General features: G+C 61.7%; 1 protein-coding gene across 7 annotated transcripts in view; it reads left to right on the top strand.

Annotated features, from left to right (window-relative positions):
* The window catches only part of NFIX (nuclear factor I X), a 63,858-nt gene that overhangs the window by 40,411 nt on the left and 5,488 nt on the right, over window positions 1-17,959 (top strand). For 3 of the 7 annotated variants that reach the window (XM_006105048.3, XM_014447236.2, XM_006105047.3), the window contains 6 exons: window positions 3,742-3,804; window positions 4,113-4,187; window positions 4,476-4,596; window positions 5,681-5,817; window positions 8,398-8,520; window positions 10,487-10,662. In XM_006105048.3, the coding sequence (XP_006105110.1) occupies window positions 3,742-3,804; window positions 4,113-4,187; window positions 4,476-4,596; window positions 5,681-5,817; window positions 8,398-8,520; window positions 10,487-10,662 (695 nt within the window). Of the gene's footprint in view, window positions 1-3,741; window positions 3,805-4,112; window positions 4,188-4,475; window positions 4,597-5,680; window positions 5,818-8,397; window positions 8,521-10,486; window positions 10,663-16,048; window positions 16,197-17,959 lie in introns of all 7 variants that reach the window. The other 4 variants (XM_006105046.3, XM_006105041.3, XM_014447235.2 and 1 more) reach the window with 3 other exon arrangements.

Raw genomic sequence — 17,959 nt, forward strand, 5'->3', positions numbered from 1 at the left:
CCCCTCCAGTTCAGAGCCTGCTCTGAGGAGCCACTGGCCCACGCGGAGGCCCGTCCGATTGGTCACCTTCTCCCGCACAGTCCTCCCTCCCGGGAGCCTCCTGGGTGGCCAGATCCCCAGGCACACTGGCGGGCGAGGGCTCTGCCTGGGAGGGGAGGTGTGGAGCGCACGAGTAGCTCAGGTCCCAAGAGGAGGGCGTATGGAGGACAGTCAGCAGAGCCTGCTCTCATGTGTGACACAAGCTAGTCTGACCCCCTGGCAACATCCGGAACAGGCTGTGGGCTCCAAAAGGCTCTCCATCCCCAAACCTGGCCCCGGGTCAGGGCCCTGGTGCCTGCCCACCCAGACACAGTGGCTGAACTTGGTTTGGAGGAGGCCTCATGGGATGGTCATCGTGGGAGGAAGCGTAGACACAGAAGGTGCTCTCTGGTCCTCAGCACAGGAAGGAGGAACATGGTGAGTTGTCCGGGGCCGAGGGAGGTAGCAGTGCCCACGGCCCCCCTGTCCTATCTCCAGTCTCTCCAGGAATTTACGGCAGCTGTGGTCTCTGAAGGGAGGTTCAGGCAGGGGGTCTGGGTTTCTGTGCCAGCCTCAGTCAGGGGGGCCCTGCACTGGGGGTCGGTGCTGAGGGTTCCCATTGCTCTGGTGACCAGGCCAGAGAGAAGGCGGAGGCTGGAAAGACGGACAGGGAACGTGACCCTGAACGGCTGAGGAATCAGAGTGGCAGCCTCCGGGACGTGGGCTGGGTGGGAGAGAATAAAAGAGGGAGCCGGGCACCTGCCCGCCCTGTGCCAGCCAACACCGTCCTGCCCCTCCACTGGTCCGCAGGCCACCAGCTGGCGCATTGTCCCCCGTGAGAAAGCAGACACTGGAGGGGGGCTCCCCGGTGGCAGGAGCTCGCTCAGGCACGCACGCCTGCCTGGCAGGGACTTCCAGAGGAGAGCCACCCCGCGCTGGGTCGGGGTGAGGGGAGAGGGGGGGCAGCGGAGAGAGGAGCCGCCGGGCGGCAGTCAGGTCTCCTCCGGTGCTGCTGGCAGGGGCAGTGCGTGGGCCTGCGAACAGGAGATAAAGGGTTCAGGCGCAGGGTTTTCTCTCGCTAACCGTGGATTTGTGTGTTTGTTCAGCTGGTGGTTCCGATAAGCCCCATTCTGCCAGATAAAAGCCCAGCAGCCGTGAGGCGGGGCCTGGAGCCGTCCTTCTGTCTGTCCTGAGGCCTGGGGTTACCCCTCCCCCAGGGAGCCCGGATGGAAGGGTGTCAGGTGCTGGGGTGCTGTGTGCTCTGAGGGCTGTCCAGACCAGACCCTGCCTTCAGGGCATGGCTCCCCAGCGCCCCTGGGGTGAGAAAGCTGGCCCCTCTCCGGGCGGGGTGGGTGTCTCTCCCCTCCCCGGGCGCCTGGGCCCCAGGGGTCCACGGCCCGTCTGTGTCCCGCAGCCGCTGGCTGGGCGCCCGCCAGCCCCTCCCGGCTCCGTCCAAGGCACAGTCCCCAGCTGACGGTGGGCACGGGCGGCTGCCATCAAGCACTGTCCCCGTGGGCAGGGGTCCACTCCTGCTGAACTGGAGGAGCCCTTGGGCCTGGGGGCTGCCCGCGGGGGCTTCAGCCGCCCTGAGCGGAGCAGAGTGTCCCCAGGCCCCGGCCTCGGCCCTCCCGGTCCCTCCTCGGCCTGGTCGGGAGGAAGCAGCTGGTGGCGCTGGAGCAGGACGGCGGGGCCCTGGCCGCAGGGCTGGCTTCTGTGCCTCGGAGCCTGGGTCCAGATTTCCAGGGTCTGCCTTTGTCCAGGACGGAGCCGAGCGCCAGGCCGGCGGTGGCCGCGGGCGCCAGCCGTAAGATGGCTGCCAAGGCGAACATGGCTGCCAGCAGCGGGCAGCGCCGCCCGAGGCGCGTGGCGGCACCTCGCCCCTCTCTCCCCGCCCGCCCGCCTCTCCACATGGAGCGAATAGGAAGAACAGCAGCAGCGTTCGGGGCCGTGTCCCGGTGTAGAAGGATTTCCTGTCTGTCTCCCTGCCTGCAGCCCGTGTGTCTGCCTCCGTCCTGCTCCACCGCCATCTCTTTGTCCGGCTCTCTCTGGTCCCCGTCGCTGGGCTGGGTGTGCACGTGCGGGAGGCAGGCCAGCGCCGCCGCTGTGGGGGGGACCAGGCCACTCCGTGGGGTTGACATCAGGGTCTCCTCCACTGACCCAGGTCTGGAGGGGTGGGTGGCAGGGACCCCCGGGCAGCGGGGGCTGGAGCCTGTGCCCTCGCTGGGCTCCACAAGCTGGTCTGAGGCTCTGCCCCTCCCGCGTTAGGAACTGGGGAAAGGGCGGCCCTGAGAGGCAGCTGCTGGCTAGGGCTAGGATTATTTTTGGGGCTTAAAAAAAAATATATCTAACAAGGTGCCCTGGCCGGGTAGCTCAGTGGGTTAGAGCGGCGCCCCGCTATGCCCAGGTTGCGGGTTCCATCCCTGGTCAGGGCACATACAAAAGTCAACCGATGAGTGCATACACCAGTGGCACAAATGGATGTTTCTCCCTCTCTCTCCCCCTTCCTATCTCTCTCTCTCTAAAATCAATCAATCAAAAAATGTGTTTAATCTAATAAGGTAGAGGATGGGGGGAGGGGGCCTGAGGCCGTCCTGAGGCAGCTGTCCTCTCCCACTGGCCACACAGGCAGGTGGCCAGGAGTGGAGCCGCGGAGGGGCCTTCGCTCAGAAGCTGCTGCTCTGCCGCCAGCCCCGGTGGGGGCCCACGCTGCCCTTCAGGAATCTCCTCGCTGGTCACTCCCCAGTGTGAGCAGCTCGGCAGTGAGGCCGGTGGGGGCCAGATTCCCGGCCAGTGGGCTGACCGTGGGGTGATGGGTGAGACCCAGAGGCAGGATTGCTCCAAAGAGTGGGGCAAAGCCCTGGCCAACACTGTCCCCAGTTTTCCCAGTGCCACCCCCATGTTGTCCCCCAGAAAGCAGCTGATTCTTTACCCAGCGCCTGCCTTCCTCCTGCCCCACAACCTGCCCTGGCCCCCCTCCGCCACCCTCTCACCAGCTGTCGTGCCCAGGCAGGCATTCTGGAGGTCCCTGTTGTGCCCCTGGCACACAAAGCTTTGAGGACCTGGAGGGCGGGGCGGGGGGCTTTCCCAAGCTCAGCAAAATATTCACACACACACTCCACCCTGCCCCCAGCCCTCTGTGAGCTCCCACTGCACAATGGGCCCTTGTTTCGGGGCTCCCTCTGAGCAGCTGTGGCACTGGGGCATGAGACAGCCCAGACAGGCTGGCACAGAGCGGGCGACAGCGTCAGGGCGGACCTCCCCCTCCGTGTTGCCAGGCACTGCCTGTAAGCAGAAAGGTGAGGTGGGGGTGGCTCAGGCAGACAGGACTGGCTCTAATTAATGAAGTGCGGGAAGCCAGGGGCCGCTTCTCTGGGCACTGGAGGCGGGCGGAGGATGGGGAGCCCTTGGGTCCATTCCAGCTGTGCAGAATGGTCGCTGGCTTCCCTCCGAGGAGCCCTCCCGGCCCTGACCGTCGGCCGATGCTGCTCACCCACTGGCGACTTTGTCCCCAGGGCACATGGGGCAGTGTCTGGGGACACTTTTGGTTGTCACAACTGGGGCGCTACTGGCATCTAGTGGGTGGAGGCCGGGGGTGCTGCCAAACCCCTTGCAGTGCCCGGGCATCCCCACCGCAGGAGGGTGTCCCTGGAAACAGGGCTGGCGAGGGAGCCGTTTGTGGGGCACTTTGGTCTTGACCCATCTTCCCCTTTGTGTCTCCTGCAGAATCCGGACAATCAGATAGTTCAAACCAGCAAGGAGATGCGGACATCAAACCACTGCCCAACGGTCAGTGCCCGGCCCACCTGCCCTGCTGCCCACACCTCCCTGACTGCCCTGCCCCCAGGCCCTCCTGTGCCTTCCACCAGTTCCTCCCCTTTACTCAGCTGTCCCTCAGCTGAATTTTGGCTGCCAGCTTGAAGGGAGGGAAGGGGACTCACCTAGAGTGCACCCCCTCTTCCCTGGAGACCTGAGAGCCCCTGAGGGCCATCCTGGGGCTTGGGAGGGAGCAATGGGAGGTGGGAGAACTGTGAGGAAACGCAGGCAGCCCCTCCTGGCCTGGCCTCCACTCACTCACGGCTCTTTTCCCTCCTCAGGGCACTTAAGCTTCCAGGACTGCTTTGTGACTTCCGGGGTCTGGAACGTGACAGAGCTGGTCAGAGTGTCACAGAGTAAGTGAGTCCTTCCTTCCTGGCCAGGGCCCAGCCAGCAGGGATGGGGGTGAGGAGGTGGCCCCCTGCGGATGGATGGGGTCTTGCTGGGCCCAGGGGCAAACAGGGTTTCCTGGGACATTGCCTGCCTCCTGGGCACCAGGCTGAGGGGAGCAGAGGTGTCCAGAGAGGCCCGTGTCTAATCTCCGCTTTGGAGGAAAAAACAACAGCGAAGGGCTCTTCTCCAGCGAGCCCAGCCTCGGGCCTCCTGCACCTGCGACTCATCCGTCATCTCTCGCTTCTTCCCAGCTCCTGTCGCCACAGCATCAGGCCCCAACTTCTCGCTGGCGGACCTGGAGAGTCCCAATTACTACAACATAAACCAGGTGACGCTGGGGCGGAGGTCCATCACCTCCCCTCCTTCCACCAGGTAAGCCCCGCACCCCTGGCCTTCCCCCTCCCTTCCCCCCACCCCGACCGGGCCATCTCGGATGTGTTGGGCAGCTGTGCCACAGTGCCCTGGGTGCTTCAGAGCGTCACCCCTTTGGAGGGCACTGGCCCTCTCCCCTGAACGTCCTGCTCTGTACTGTTGTGGGCACTTGGCCCTGGGAACACAGACCTAAACAAGGCCTGGCTCTGTCTGGAAGGCGCTCCCAGTGCGGGTCCGAGAAGGTCTCTCTCTCTCGGGGACGGACCTACAGGGGGCTAGGAAGGGCACCGAGTGGACGCTCCAGCTAGAGGGCAGCTTCCGTCCCAGCCGAGTGGGACAGGCTGGTGGGACCACTCCCTGGAGGGCTTCGAGGCCAGAGGAAGGTGTTTAGACTAAAAACCCACTGACGCGTTTTCAGCAGAAGATGCCGGGGATGTGTGCTCAAGAAAGCACCTCCAGCAGCCAGGCAGGACCGGCAGCCAGGCTGGAGGAGGGCCCGAGTCCTGGAGGTGGGGCAGTGGCATGAGACGGTCGGGTGTAGCTGAGAGATGTTTGGGGGTGGACACAGTAGGCCCTGGTCAGGGCCAGTCGTGCAGGGCAGGGTGGGATCCTGTCCCTTTAAAAACAAACAAACAACTGGACGTTTTGGTTCATGTGAGGGTTGGGGTGTTCATTTTGACCTGTTTAAATATTGCATCAAAACATTATAATATCTTTGTGTTTCTATCCTGATGGTGGGGGTTGTGGCACCCCCTGGTGAGTGCCTCAGTCGTCTCACCTTGACCCTGGGGGCTGTGGGGCCAAGGAAGCATTTGAGGGTGTTGCCCACCCCTTTGACTTAAGCAACTCGATGGATGATGGTATCAAGGACGAACGGAGAAGGTGATGGAGGAGGAGGAGCAGGCAGGCGGGGCCAAGGGGCTCTAGGGCTGTCCTGGGGGTGGACACGAATGAGTGCCCAGCAGTGCTGCTGTCAGTGGGCACCTGCTCCCAGCTCAGGGGGCCGGCAGGGCAGGCTTCCTCGGCCCGAATACCAGTACCTGGGCCACCCCGGGCCCGCCTGACCCCGCTCCTCCTTCCCCAGCACCACCAAGCGCCCCAAGTCCATTGATGACAGCGAGATGGAGAGCCCTGTCGACGATGTCTTCTATCCCGGGACAGGCCGCTCCCCAGCGGCTGGCAGCAGCCAGTCCAGCGGGTGGCCCAACGATGTGGATGCAGGTATGGGCGCCGCGAGGCCTGGCCCGGAGCCAGGGCAGCCCTGAACCTCGCCTCCTCCCTCCGTTTACCTGGCGACTCTCCCACCGGTTCCCCCACTGTCAGTGGCACTGCCTGGCTTCTCGCCTCCCCATCTTCCAGAGGAAGGCAGTGCCGGCCGAAGAAAGGAGCCGAGGCGAGGAGCGTGGCTGCCGCGGTGGGCAGCAGAGCCGCGGGCACGGGCACGGCAGGAGGGAGGCGGAGGCCTCCGGTGCCCTGCAGTGGGGCTGGGGCTTCCCCTTCAAAGCCTTCTCGGGTTCCTTCTCCTGGCATTTCTGTAGAAAGGTTGCCCCGGCTCTAGAGTCTCGGTGGTATAACCAGTTAACTGCCACGCGTCCGAAGCAGAAACATCCCTGCGTCTCTAGACGCCTATGGCGTGCAAAGGGTTAAAGCGGCTTCTCAGACTGGGCACTGCTGACACTGGGGCCGGGTCCTTCTCTGAGCTGCGGCATCCTGTGCACTGAAGGGTGCTGAGTAGCAGCCCTGCCTCCCCCCGACTAGATGCCAGTAGCACCCCCCCCACACACACACACACCCCGGGTGTGATGGCCAAAAATGTCTCCCAACGTTGAATGTCCCCTAGGATTGGGGGAGGGCAGACTCTTCCCCAGCTGACTGAGCTGGGAACTGCTGGGTTAAAGGGCTCAGCTTTGCAGAAAGGAGTAGAGGCTACTAAAGAGTGAGCAGAACTGTCTCCAGGCCTCCCAGGCCCCTCTAGCCACCCCCTTCCTGGTGAACCCACCCACGGTCACTCCAGTCTTGCTGGGAGGCCTGGGCAGACCCGGAGAGCCCCTGAGTGTGTGCGCGCCTGTGGCAGGTGTAGATGAGGAAGCGGGCTGCAGGATACTTCTTCGCACACTGGTGGTCAGCTGTGTGTGTCCTTGAGGTGTGTGGGGGGGGCCGGGGAGTACTGCCCGTGCGTGTGTGGGATGTGCACAGGGTGCCTCTGCTCTGCTAGGCCTGGGGGCGGGGGGGACTTTGTGTTCCAGTGGTGCTCTTCCTGGTGTTTTCCAGATGTGGCCTACTGGGAAGGGCCAGGTGGATGGGCAGGGGCTGGGATGAGGGAGAAGAAAGGCCAAAGGATAGGAAGGCGCTGCCCCAGACACAGAATCCGCTTCTGCTCTTGACTTCTCTGGAGGAGGGAGGAGGGCTCCTCCAGGCCCTGGGCTAAGGGACCAGGCTCTGGGCCACCATCAAGCCCCGCCTCTGCGGACATGGCTCCACATGACTTGGGGTGCTCTTCCCAGGGTTCCCTGGAGGCAGGCGGGGGATGTGGGCCAGCAGCGTCCAGATGCTTCCCTGGGGAACCTCGGGAGATGGAGAGAGAAGCAGTTGAGGGCCCTGAAGAAGCCCCAGCCGGGCCTCAGTGAAGTGACTGCTCCCACAGGCGTCAGGTGCCTTAAGGGCACATCCACCACGGCTGGTGGCCCCAGGCCCCTCGGCCTAGACCTGGTTCCCAAGGAGCCCTCCTCCCCAGGCCCTGCTCTCTTCTTTGTTGGCTGTCTGCTGCAGAGCCTGCCATTTCTGCTTCCTGCAGTCCTGCCACACACCCCAGCTTCCTCGCTCTCCCCTCTTTTCCTCCTCACCCGCTTCCTGTGTTGTTTCCCTGTGCTGAGACAAATCGCCAATTAAGCAGCCCAGCTGCAGGACAGGGAACAGCTGGGGAGGCACTGTGTGGCCTAGGGGACAGCTGTGCACAGCTGGTGGGGGCGCCCCCCCCCCTCACTGTGCCAGCTATCAGGTGGCACACAGCTGCTGCCAGATAACACCTCTTCTGGCGGCTGGGAGTTCGCCCTTCCCCCGCCTCTTCCCTCTGTGGTTAAAGTGGCTCTTATTTCTCTGTTCTGCAGCCCCCAACCCCCCACCCAAACTGACTTGATTTGTGCATCAAAGATGGCAGCTCTGGAGATCTGCTCCAGCTCCACCTTACCCCTCCCTCCCAGCCTGGGCACAGCCTCTGAGGCCCAGCCCAGAGAAGAATCAAGCTCCCACAGAGGACCTGGCCCCGGGCTGTGCTTTGTCATAGTGTCATTTGGATATGGTGCCCACTGGGTACAGAGGGTCCTCGAGGGGTGTCCTCTGTGCCCCTGTCTCCTGCTGAATGCCACCCCATCTCTGGCACTGGCAGCAAAACAAATGCCCCATCCAAAGGCAGTCCAACCTCTGGGTTCCTTGGCCGAGGCAATCCTTGCCTGGACAGCTCTGACCCCGGTGCCCTTCCTGGTCCCCTGCTCCTGGATCCCACCTTTTCATCTGTGCCCCCTGAGCTCATTATCGGCTTGTCAGGAGGCAAGATGGACCCCCGGCCCAGCACACCCAAGTGCCTCATTTTCCTCTCCTGTCAGAGGCACCCAGTGCCGGCTGGGCTGCACACGGGGCCTGAGAAACAGCCGGATGGGGCAAAGGTGGCAGGAGGGAGCACGGTGGGGGAAGGGGCAGCCAGGAGGGGGCTGAGGAGAGGAGTGAGCTGCTGGCTTCCTGCCTTCCCCCGCTCCCGCCCTGGCCCAGCTAAACCTGCCCTGTGTTGCTGATTCCTCCCCCCAGGCCCGGCTTCTCTAAAGAAGTCAGGAAAGCTGGACTTCTGCAGTGCCCTCTCCTCTCAGGGCAGCTCCCCGCGCATGGCTTTCACTCACCACCCGCTGCCTGTGCTTGCTGGAGTCAGACCAGGTGAGACATGAGGGCCCGGAGGGGGGCTCTCGGGGAGGTGGCGGAGCACCGAGGGGCAGCGGCCAGGTGAAGGGGCCAGGTCCATCAGAGTGAGGGCCCCTAGCTCTCTGAGGGGCTGTGGTCTGACAGTGGGTGGGCGAGGGAACGGGCCCTCCTCCCACGGCAGCACTGACTGGAGACCCAGCCTCCTCACCTCATTCCCAAGCGCTCTCCTACTTGCTTCCCCCTCCCCGTGTGCACTCGTGTGTGCATGCTTCCATGTGTGCCGGGTGCTTGTGTGTATGCATGCACTGAGTGCATGTGTGCACATGGCTGCGTAACGTGTGCTGGGATGTGTGTGCATGGATGTGTGCACAGGCCTGGCTTGCCCTCAGGCCTGCGGGTTCTCCTCTCCTCTCGCCAGTTGTGGCTGGGAAAGCTCAGCTTCTCCCTCTGCCCTCCTCTCAGCTGCTCTCCGGGCTCCTGGGCAAAGGTCCGGTCTCCCCGCACCAACCCAGGTGGGCACGGGGCGCAGATTGAAAGGGCGCCCGGGAACCCAGGGATCACCGTGGCGCCTGGGCTGTTCTCCCAGGACTGGGACTGGCTGCTGACTTGGGGGCTCTCTTGCTTCAGTCTCGGGAGAAGGTGTTTGGCAGGGAGAACACGGCGATGTTCCCCGGGGGATGGAATCAGGCAGGAAGTTGTGGGAGCCGAGTCCTCACCACCCCCTCATTTGCTTCTTCCCGCTCTTGTTCCTACCCCCACCTCGGCACCCATCTGGCAGAAAGAGGCTTGAACTTTTTCTGGACACAACCCTGTGTCCGCCCACCATCTCCTGGGCCCTTCTATAGGACAGAGAATGGCAAGGTTTACCCTCCCGGCTTCCTCCTCAGGGCCTCCTGGCTGGGAGCCCAGAGGCAGCCTGCGCTAGGGCAGGGCGTGGTGGCCTCAGCGTGGGGGCAGGGAGCCCAGCTCCACTCAGCTTTTATGAACTCCAGAGAGAAGCCAAGTTTCCTCAGCCCCCTAATGAAACCAAGAGCAAGAGCAAGCTGATTGGAAACAGACGGGAGGGAGAGGACTGGCCGGGGAAGAGCTGGGGCCTGGAGCGGGATGGGAGCTGTGTGTGCGAGGACACATGTGCAAGGGTGACGGGGCTGAGCACACAAGAATGTGGCCGAGGCAGCCGCGGCCAGGTGCACACCTGCTCACACGCAGATGTATGTGCACGTTGTGGGGGTCGTGTCTGTCTCCTCTTCTCCCTCATCCAGGCTCCCATCCTAGCCCTGGACCTTGCCTTGGGTGCAAACTCTAAGGGGGCACCCAAAATTCAGTCGTCAGGATAAATGATGTTTTAATGCAACGTTCTTTTTTAAAATATATTTTTATTGATTTCAGAGAGGAAGGTGGAGGGAGAGAGAGATAGGAACATCAGTGACGAGAGAGAATCATTGATCAGCTGCCTCCTGCATGCCCCACACTGGGGATTGAGCCCACAACCCGGCATGTGCCTCGATTGGAATCGAACCCGGACCCTTCAGTCCGCAGGCCAAATCTCTATCCACTGAACCAAACCAGCTAGAGCTAATGCAATATTCTTAAAAAATAAAACTACCGCAAAAACAAAGAGCAAATATAAACATTTTAAACAAAAGATGGATCTGATGCTATCCTTGCATGGCCCTGCCTCGTTTGCCTCATGTTAACCCTGGCCCTGGTCCCAATCAAACTATATTTGTCAAGACAAGCAGCGGGTGGGTGTGCAAGCCCCCGTTTGCCAATTGGATTTTTTAAAATACGCATTAAAATGTTACTTACCTTGATTACTGAGGGCTTTTTTGTGCTGTCTCAACGTCCATGCCAGAGGCCAGACCCTCACGCTCCTTACCCTGGTCCCGCCCTGCTCCCGCCCACTCTCCCTTTTCCTCAGGGCCCTGACCCTCATCTTCTCCACCCTGATGCCCTTTTCTTCCCGCCCACGTGCATGCAGGGAGCCCTCGGGCCACAGCGTCAGCGTTGCACTTCCCCTCCACATCCATCATCCAGCAGTCGAGCCCGTACTTCACGCACCCGACCATCCGCTACCACCACCACCACGGGCAGGACTCGCTGAAGGAGTTTGTGCAGTTTGTGTGCTCAGATGGCTCGGGCCAGGCCACCGGACAGGTGAGTCCAGAGGCCCGGGAGCCCCACCACAGCTCATCTCTGCGTCTGTCCGTCTGTGTCAGGATCACAGGGAGAGGGCCCGAGAGCCGAGCCCACCCGGGACGGGAGCAGCGGGGAGCCAGTAGCGCGGACACCTTCGTTTTCTGGTCTGCGGTAGGGGTTTGTGTATCGTGCCGGAGCCTCTCCATCACCGTCCAGAAAGGTGGGGGCAGCAGCAGAGCCCACACCTTGCTCGGGCTCCCGGCCCTCTCTTCAGTCTCTGTTCCCCCAGGAGGGCACCCGTGAGCTGTGCCACCCAGACCAGGCCCCTCACCTCCTAACACCCCTCTTAAGCCTCGGGGCTGCAAGGATTTTCTAGATCAAAATCTCCCCACGGTGGCACTGTTGGCATTTGGGGTTGCTCATCATTCTGTGGTGTGAGGCTGTGCTGGGCATCGTGGGGTGCTGGGCAGCATCCTTGGCCACGGGGGCTGTCATGGAGACTCCGGTTGGCAGGACTTTGAACAGGCGGTTTCCAGGTTGCTTCTAGGTTTGTGTGCAGCCCTGCTCCTCAGCCTGGGAGACACTGGCTTCCCGTGGAGCTCTGTGGGGGCTGGGGGGCACTGCTGTTCTCCGTCAATGAGCCCCAGGACCCAGGTCACGGACCAGCAGAAATTCAGGGTCACTCAGGAAAGGAATTATTCCAAACAGTGATGGTCCAGAGACAGCCCTGCAGGGGGACAGTGGTCCTCACCTTGTCCCCGGGAGACCACGCTGGGTTGGGACACAGTGGTCTCTCGACCTTTGGAAAGGTGCTGGCGCCCCAGCCGGTCCCCCAGCCGGTCCAGCCGGGAGCCCCCTGTGAGAGGTTAGGGGGGGAGGCCATTCAAAGGGCCGGACTCATGCCAGACCACACCCAGGGAGAGCAGGGGCGGCCCTTCAGGCGCCCCACACAGGGTGGCCGTTGGCTAAGTGCGGGGGCATTACTGATGGGGGGCTCCTCACTCCGTCTTCCCTCCCTCCTGCTCTCTCTCCTTCTGCTTTCCAGCTCCTTTCCCCCTGGGCCCTTTAAGGGTTTCTCTTCCTGGCTCTGCAGCTCCTTAGCACACTCAGAGGCTTGCCCGCCTCTCTGGACAAGCTCTGTTCACTTCAGGGGCACTCAGGGCAAAGTGAACGTGGCCCCCAACAGCTACTGCACTTTCTCCAGAGATGCCGGCAGCGTCCTTGGGAACTGCCAGCCCCTGTACCAGGCCCTTTGGGACTTCTGGGGTGTGGGGTGTTCCCTCCACCTGCCTTGCCTGCCTTCTCACCTACAGAGACAGCCGGGGCTGGGACTCAGTGAGACCAACCTGGGCGACCAGTTTAGCCCAGAGAGCTGGTCCCTCCCCCGGGCGTCCTGACGGCTGATCCTGACCCTCTCCCTTGACTTGACTGTTCAAGGTTAAGGTCTCATTTGGCCTAGAAGGTTCTCTTCTCAAGGCAGGTGCTTTCTCCAAATAGACGGTGGACAAAACGCTACAGACGGGGGTGAACAGCTACCCTGGTTAGACAGGGAGGCTAGCTCGGCTGGGCATCAGCCTCTCTGGGTTTCTTCTTGTGGCCTGTGGTGCCCAAGAGAGGAGGGGGCGTCTGCAGTGAGCCTGCTCCAGGTGGCCCAGCCTCTGAGAGGAGGCCAGAGACGGCACCATGCTGTGGGGGAGGAGAGCACCAGAGGCCCAGGCTCTGCAGCTGGCTTCGCGGCAGGGGGTGGCCACACAGGCGGCACCTGCCCCTTGGCCACCTCCAGAGGAGAAGCCGGCACGCACGGCGTCACCCGTCACCCGGAGGCCTGGCGGGCACGCAGGGGGCTGGGTCTCACCTGATTCCCATTCAGCCGGTCTGGGTGGGCCTGAGAACCTGCGTTTCTCTCCCAGTTCTCAGCTGCTGCTGCTTCTGGTCAGAGGACCACTTTGAGAACCACTGATCCAGAGCCCAGAGGAGTAAATGCCTCATTCCCGTGAGAGTTCGAAGTTGCAGGCCATCTTTACAGAAAAATGTGTGTGTGCATACAAAGATTTTACAGATGATCTGCAGAAGGCATGCCCGGTGCCCCCTATGGCTTAGCCTCGGACCCCAGCGTGAGGCCCTGACTGAGAAGAACCACATCAGTCAGGGCCAAGGCCAAACAAAGACACCGCTCAGGGGAGATGCAAAGAACAGAAAGAAGGTGCCTTGTTAGCTGTTTTTCTGGCAGAGAGAAGAGACCACCAATGCAAGGGAGAGGTCCCAGGGCTCAGTGAGGGGCAGGAGGCCTGGTTCTGGCTCAGCTTCCACCAGCAATGCTGGAGCAGCTGTCACTAGCATGCACTTCTAGCTCTTTTAAAATATGTATATAGATAGATAGATAGATTTTAGAGAGGAAGGGAGATGGGGAGAGAGATAGAAACATCAATGATGAGAGAGAATCACTACTTGGCTGCCTCCTGCCCGCCCCACACGGGGGATCGAGCCTGCCACCCGGGCATGTGCCTCGACTGAGAATGGAACCGTGCCCCCCTGGTGTATAGGTTCACTCTCGACCACTGAGCCACGCCGGCCGGGTTGCGCTTATATCTCTTAACTCGTGAGGTCGTAAGATGCTGCTGCGAGTCACAAGACCTTGAGATTTTACAAACGTCCACTTATAACCCAACCAGAGCAGAGACATCCTAGCCTGGTTGGAAGTTGCTTCTAGAGACCGCATGTTGTAAATCAGCAGGTTTTGATGTTCAGCCATATCAAGCTGGGATTAGCTTTATTGGGTGGGACTCATGTTTTAGATCCTCCTGGGTATCGACTGGCTCTGGGGACACCCTTCGGGTGCTCGGAGAAGGAGGTAGAGGCTGCCCCGGGAGCAAGTGCTGCCGTGGAAGCCCCCGTGTCCCAGCTTCCCAGGGCCCAGGCTCAGGATGGCGCCTGGAGAAGAGGAGAGAGGCTGTGATCTGTGGAGTTTCCTGCCCTGGTGGAAAAGCAAGACAGGAACCAGATAGGCCGTGGGAAGGAGGGAAGGCAGTTGCTGCTCGTGTCTCAGTATCAACCCTGCAGAGCTGGAGAGCCCTCTGGCCCGTGTCTGGAACTGGAGGGACCGTTTCTGAAAGGACACTTGACACCGAGGGTCTCCAGCCCAGGACCAGCAGCCACTGCTTGCTTTTGTCAGGGCCTCCGAGTGGGCAAGAAGAATCCAGTCCAGGAGGGACCTCTTGGAGGGACGATGTCAGACCTCCGCTGGTCACTAGAGGTGAAGGATGGTGGGCAGGACGGCCAGAGTTCAGAGGGGCGTGGCCTGCACGAGTCAGCGTGGGCCTCTGTGGTTTTAATGTGCAGCGGGCGGGGGGTGGGGGGACTATTGATTCAACTCAGTCACTGGGACTTGAGTGCTGCAGGCTTGAGCCACACAGAGGTGGCCTGTGACTCGCTGGGGAGCCTGGGTGGCAGGCAGTCTGCTTTAAAGGTCCCAGGGGAGGTCAAGAGCATCCTGGAGCCACAGGGCAGAGAGAGGTGGATGGTGGTTCAGGGAATCCGGCTGGTCCCCACGTGGGAGACAGGGTTTTGTGAGCAGGCCTGGGAAGGTGTAGGAAAAGGCCCTGTAGACAGAGGGCCCTGCAGTGAGCAGGTGCGCAGCCCAACTGTGAGGCTGCGTCTGGAAGCCCCAGTCGGTTTGCAATGAGATGTACTTGAGAGGAGGGGCTATAGGGGCACCAGTGCTGGGAGGGTCTCCACCATGGGGTCCTTGAGTCCCACCTGGGGAGACCCTCCTTTATGTCAGATGCAGTCAGAGCCGTGGAAGGTTTCCGGAGACAGGAAGAGTCTGGGCACCTTGGGATTTGGGAGGAGGGTTGTTGCACCTGCTGGAGGAAACCCATAGGACCCATGGAGTCAGACAGACACGGCTGTGAACTTCAGGCCTCACCAGTCACAGCCCAGCGACTGCATCAACCACGTCGCTGCACAGAGCCTTGTTTCCCCAGCTGTGAGAGGGGGAGGGAGGGCGGAGCTTCCCTTGCAGCAGGGTTTCCCACCTGCAGCTCTGATAACCTTTGGACCGATGAGCCCTCGTCCTGGGGGGCACCCCGGGCATTATAGGGTGCTGAGCAGCACTCCCTGCCTCCACCCACCAGCAGCTAGGAGCAGCCCCCGGAAGTTGTGCTAACTGAGATGTCTACAGACCCCCTGGGGAGCAGAACTGCCCCCAAGCGAGAACTGCTGCCGGACAGGTTTCTGGGCGGACGGAACACAAGATGAGTAAAATGCCTGGCACAGAGCTAGGCACCCAGGGCACTGAGCTGACGAGCAGTTGGCGTAGGGGAGACCCCCTGCAAGTCTCATTGTCGTTGTTCAGGCAAAACCAGTGATGACAGAAAGATGGGCAGACATCCACGGGGTGGGCTCCGCAGGGGTGGCCTACCAGCTGAAGGAGGAGCAGGGAAACTTCCCAAGTTCTCACACCGGGCTGGCTGGGGGGGCAGAGCGTTGCCCCGTGAGAGAGAGGCCAGTTTAGGATGAAGAGTTCTGGCCCAGCTCCCCTGGTCCTCGGGGGCACTGCCCAGAGCGGGGGGAGGTACGTGCCCCCAGCTCAGGGAGGTCTCTCCAGGGACCTTGGCCTCGCCTGTGGCGCCTAGGTCCTTGGGAGCTCCAAGGCTGACGCACGCAAGGCCACGCACAGGAGTTTGAGGTACAGGAGGGAACGAAAGACAAGGAACGGATCTAGTGACCTGGCACCCTGGTGTCTGAGAGCCTTGTACAAGGATGTCCGCTAAGGAATGAGTGGCAGCAATGGATTTCCTCCCGGGCTCGTCCATAGCAAAAGGACCAGCTCCCCACCGTCCTCGGGCTGCTGGAGCTGAGGGCAAGCCCCCCAGTGCCCAGCATCCCGCGGGCCATGATGTGGGGTGGAGGATGGCAGTCCTCCTTGGGTCAACCAGACCCACCCCAGGGTAACTGTTTGCCCCCGCAGAGGGGGGCTCCTGTGTGTGTTGGGGGGACACAAGGGAGGGGGAAAGCTGGTGCATCTTTCCTGTCAGAGGAGAAGGTCTTCAGGAGTGAGAGTCTAGGTGCAGCTGGTCTGTGGGTAGGCGGCACGTTTTTGGTACCGAAAACACATTCCCTAAGAAATAACACACCACCCGTCGGACACCCCCCTTCCTCCTCCCACAACTTCAGAAGAGGACCACGAAAGACAAAAAAATAAAAAACAGAGAGAGAGAAACACCCGAGAGACCACACCGAGGCCTCCCACCCTCACCCGCCCTGTGCCCGGAGGAGAGGGCCCTGTTCTGCACCTTCCGCCGGGAGCGCCCGCTCTCAGGAGCGAGCTGGCGTGGCCGCGCAGGGGAGCGTGTGTCTGTGTGTGATGTGCCTTCATGCGTCACTCTATTTATGTTGTTCGCAGCCCAACGGTAGCGGCCAGGGCAAAGTCCCGGGGTCATTTTTGCTACCGCCGCCGCCTCCAGTGGCCAGACCTGTGCCCCTTCCTATGCCTGATTCCAAATCCACCAGCACTGCCCCAGACGGCGCCGCCTTGACTCCTCCATCACCTTGTAAGTGGACGATGAAACGGAAACCACAACGCCCCAGCCCATCCAAACAGTCTCCACTGCAAACAGAAAAGCCCCCCACGCCCTGTCCATCATCAAGTCTCCCCCAACCTAGAAGGCCACGGAGCCTCCCGCTCGGATGAGAGCAAACCTGAGCCCCCCACCATGGCCACCCCGGCCTCAGGCGCACCAGCCAGCACACCACTAGCCCCCCTGCCCGCTGCTCCCGGCCCTGGCCCCTGGCCCAGGCCCCTGGGGGGCGGGAGGGGGAGCACAGTGGGGTGCAGGCCGGGGTGCTGGCCAGGGTGGGAAGGGACCGGGAGGCGCAGCCATGCCATCTTCATGCCTGATTGCTGTATTTTTTGTTTTTCGTGTTTTTTTTTGTTTTTTGATTTTTTTTGTTGTTTTGTCGTGCCCCCCACACCAAGAAAATTTAATGTGACCACAAGGCGACGCCACCACCATTCCCTTTTTGCCTTGCCCCCCTCCCCTCCATTCAGGCCTCTAGAAGGTGCAGCAGGTCCGCCCTGACCCTTCCCTTCAGTCTCACATTTGGTTTCTCCTTGTTCCTCTTTTTCCCCCCCTCCCCCTCCCTCTCTCCTCCCTCAATTCCTCCCCAGGTTGGATATTCCGAGGACAAGGGAGGGCTCTGGACCTTGGCTTACTTCATCTCTTTCTCTTTCTCTCTCTCTTTTTTTTAAACCAATGACAACTTTTGTCCAAGGGAAGAGAAAAATCTGAGTTGGGAGGCCCGAGGTAGACCCGACGTGAGGGACAGAAGAGGCGGCGGGTGGGCGGTGTGCCGTCTTCGGGCAGGGCGGGCGGGTGTGGGCAGCGCTTCGGGCGCTCTGGGGGCTGGCAGGCCGCAGGCCAGGACTTCCGGGTGGGCGGGGTGGCCCATCTCACTACTTTTCTCCGTCTGGCGCTCTCTGTCTCACCTTCTCTCTCATGGTTTGAGTTCTCTCCCCCTCTCCATCCTCTTCATGCCATCTTCCCATCTGCATCCGCCATAAGACATCAAGTCATGGTCATGGTCATTGGAGGTGGGCGGGGTGGGAGAGGGGACCAGGCTACAGGGTGGCACTTCTGGACAGAAGCTGGTGAGCATGGGGTCCCTGGGGTGTATGTGGTACAGGGCAGGGGGTGGGGGGCTCCCAGGCAGCCTGTGACCCCCCCGTAATCCCCTGGGGGGTCTCCTCCTTCCTGGGGTTGCAGGGCCCCTTCCCTCCCCTAGGAGCTTGCTGAGCTCCTCCTGACAAAAGCTCAAGGGTGTTGGGCTCATTTGCCCCTCAGACCCCAGAACAGGTGCCCTGGGCACCCAAGCCCGGGGGCTCCGCCAGGGCCTCCAGCCTCCTCTTCCTCTTGTGCCTTGGCCTGTTTCAGACCCTGGGGAAGCCCAGGGCCATAGCACCTGGCTCACCCATCAGAGGAAGAGAATGCCTGCCAGGCCTGAGCTTTGTCACCCCTGGGCCCTCGCCGGCAGCCAACTCCCACATCCCTCTCCAAGCCCATCCCGTCTGGCCCAGCCCTCCCTTGGGCCCCCTCAGGTCCCCTGGACCATCGGCCCGGTCCTTGGGACTGTCCAGGGTAGTAAGATGTGTAGCACCCAACTAGCCGCTCCTGGTTGGAGAGGTGGCCTGAGAGCAGTCTTCCCCAGGCAGGGTGGGGCCAGTCCACCAGAGTCCCACCCTCCCGTCTCCCTTCTCTTCAGACCTGAGAGGACCAGTGGGGAAAGTCAGGGTCACCCCCTGCAGTGCTTGGAGAGG

The sequence above is a fragment of the Myotis lucifugus genome, unplaced genomic scaffold (assembly GCF_000147115.1).
Source record: "Myotis lucifugus unplaced genomic scaffold, Myoluc2.0 scaffold_629, whole genome shotgun sequence".
Taxonomy (NCBI): domain Eukaryota; kingdom Metazoa; phylum Chordata; class Mammalia; order Chiroptera; family Vespertilionidae; genus Myotis; species Myotis lucifugus.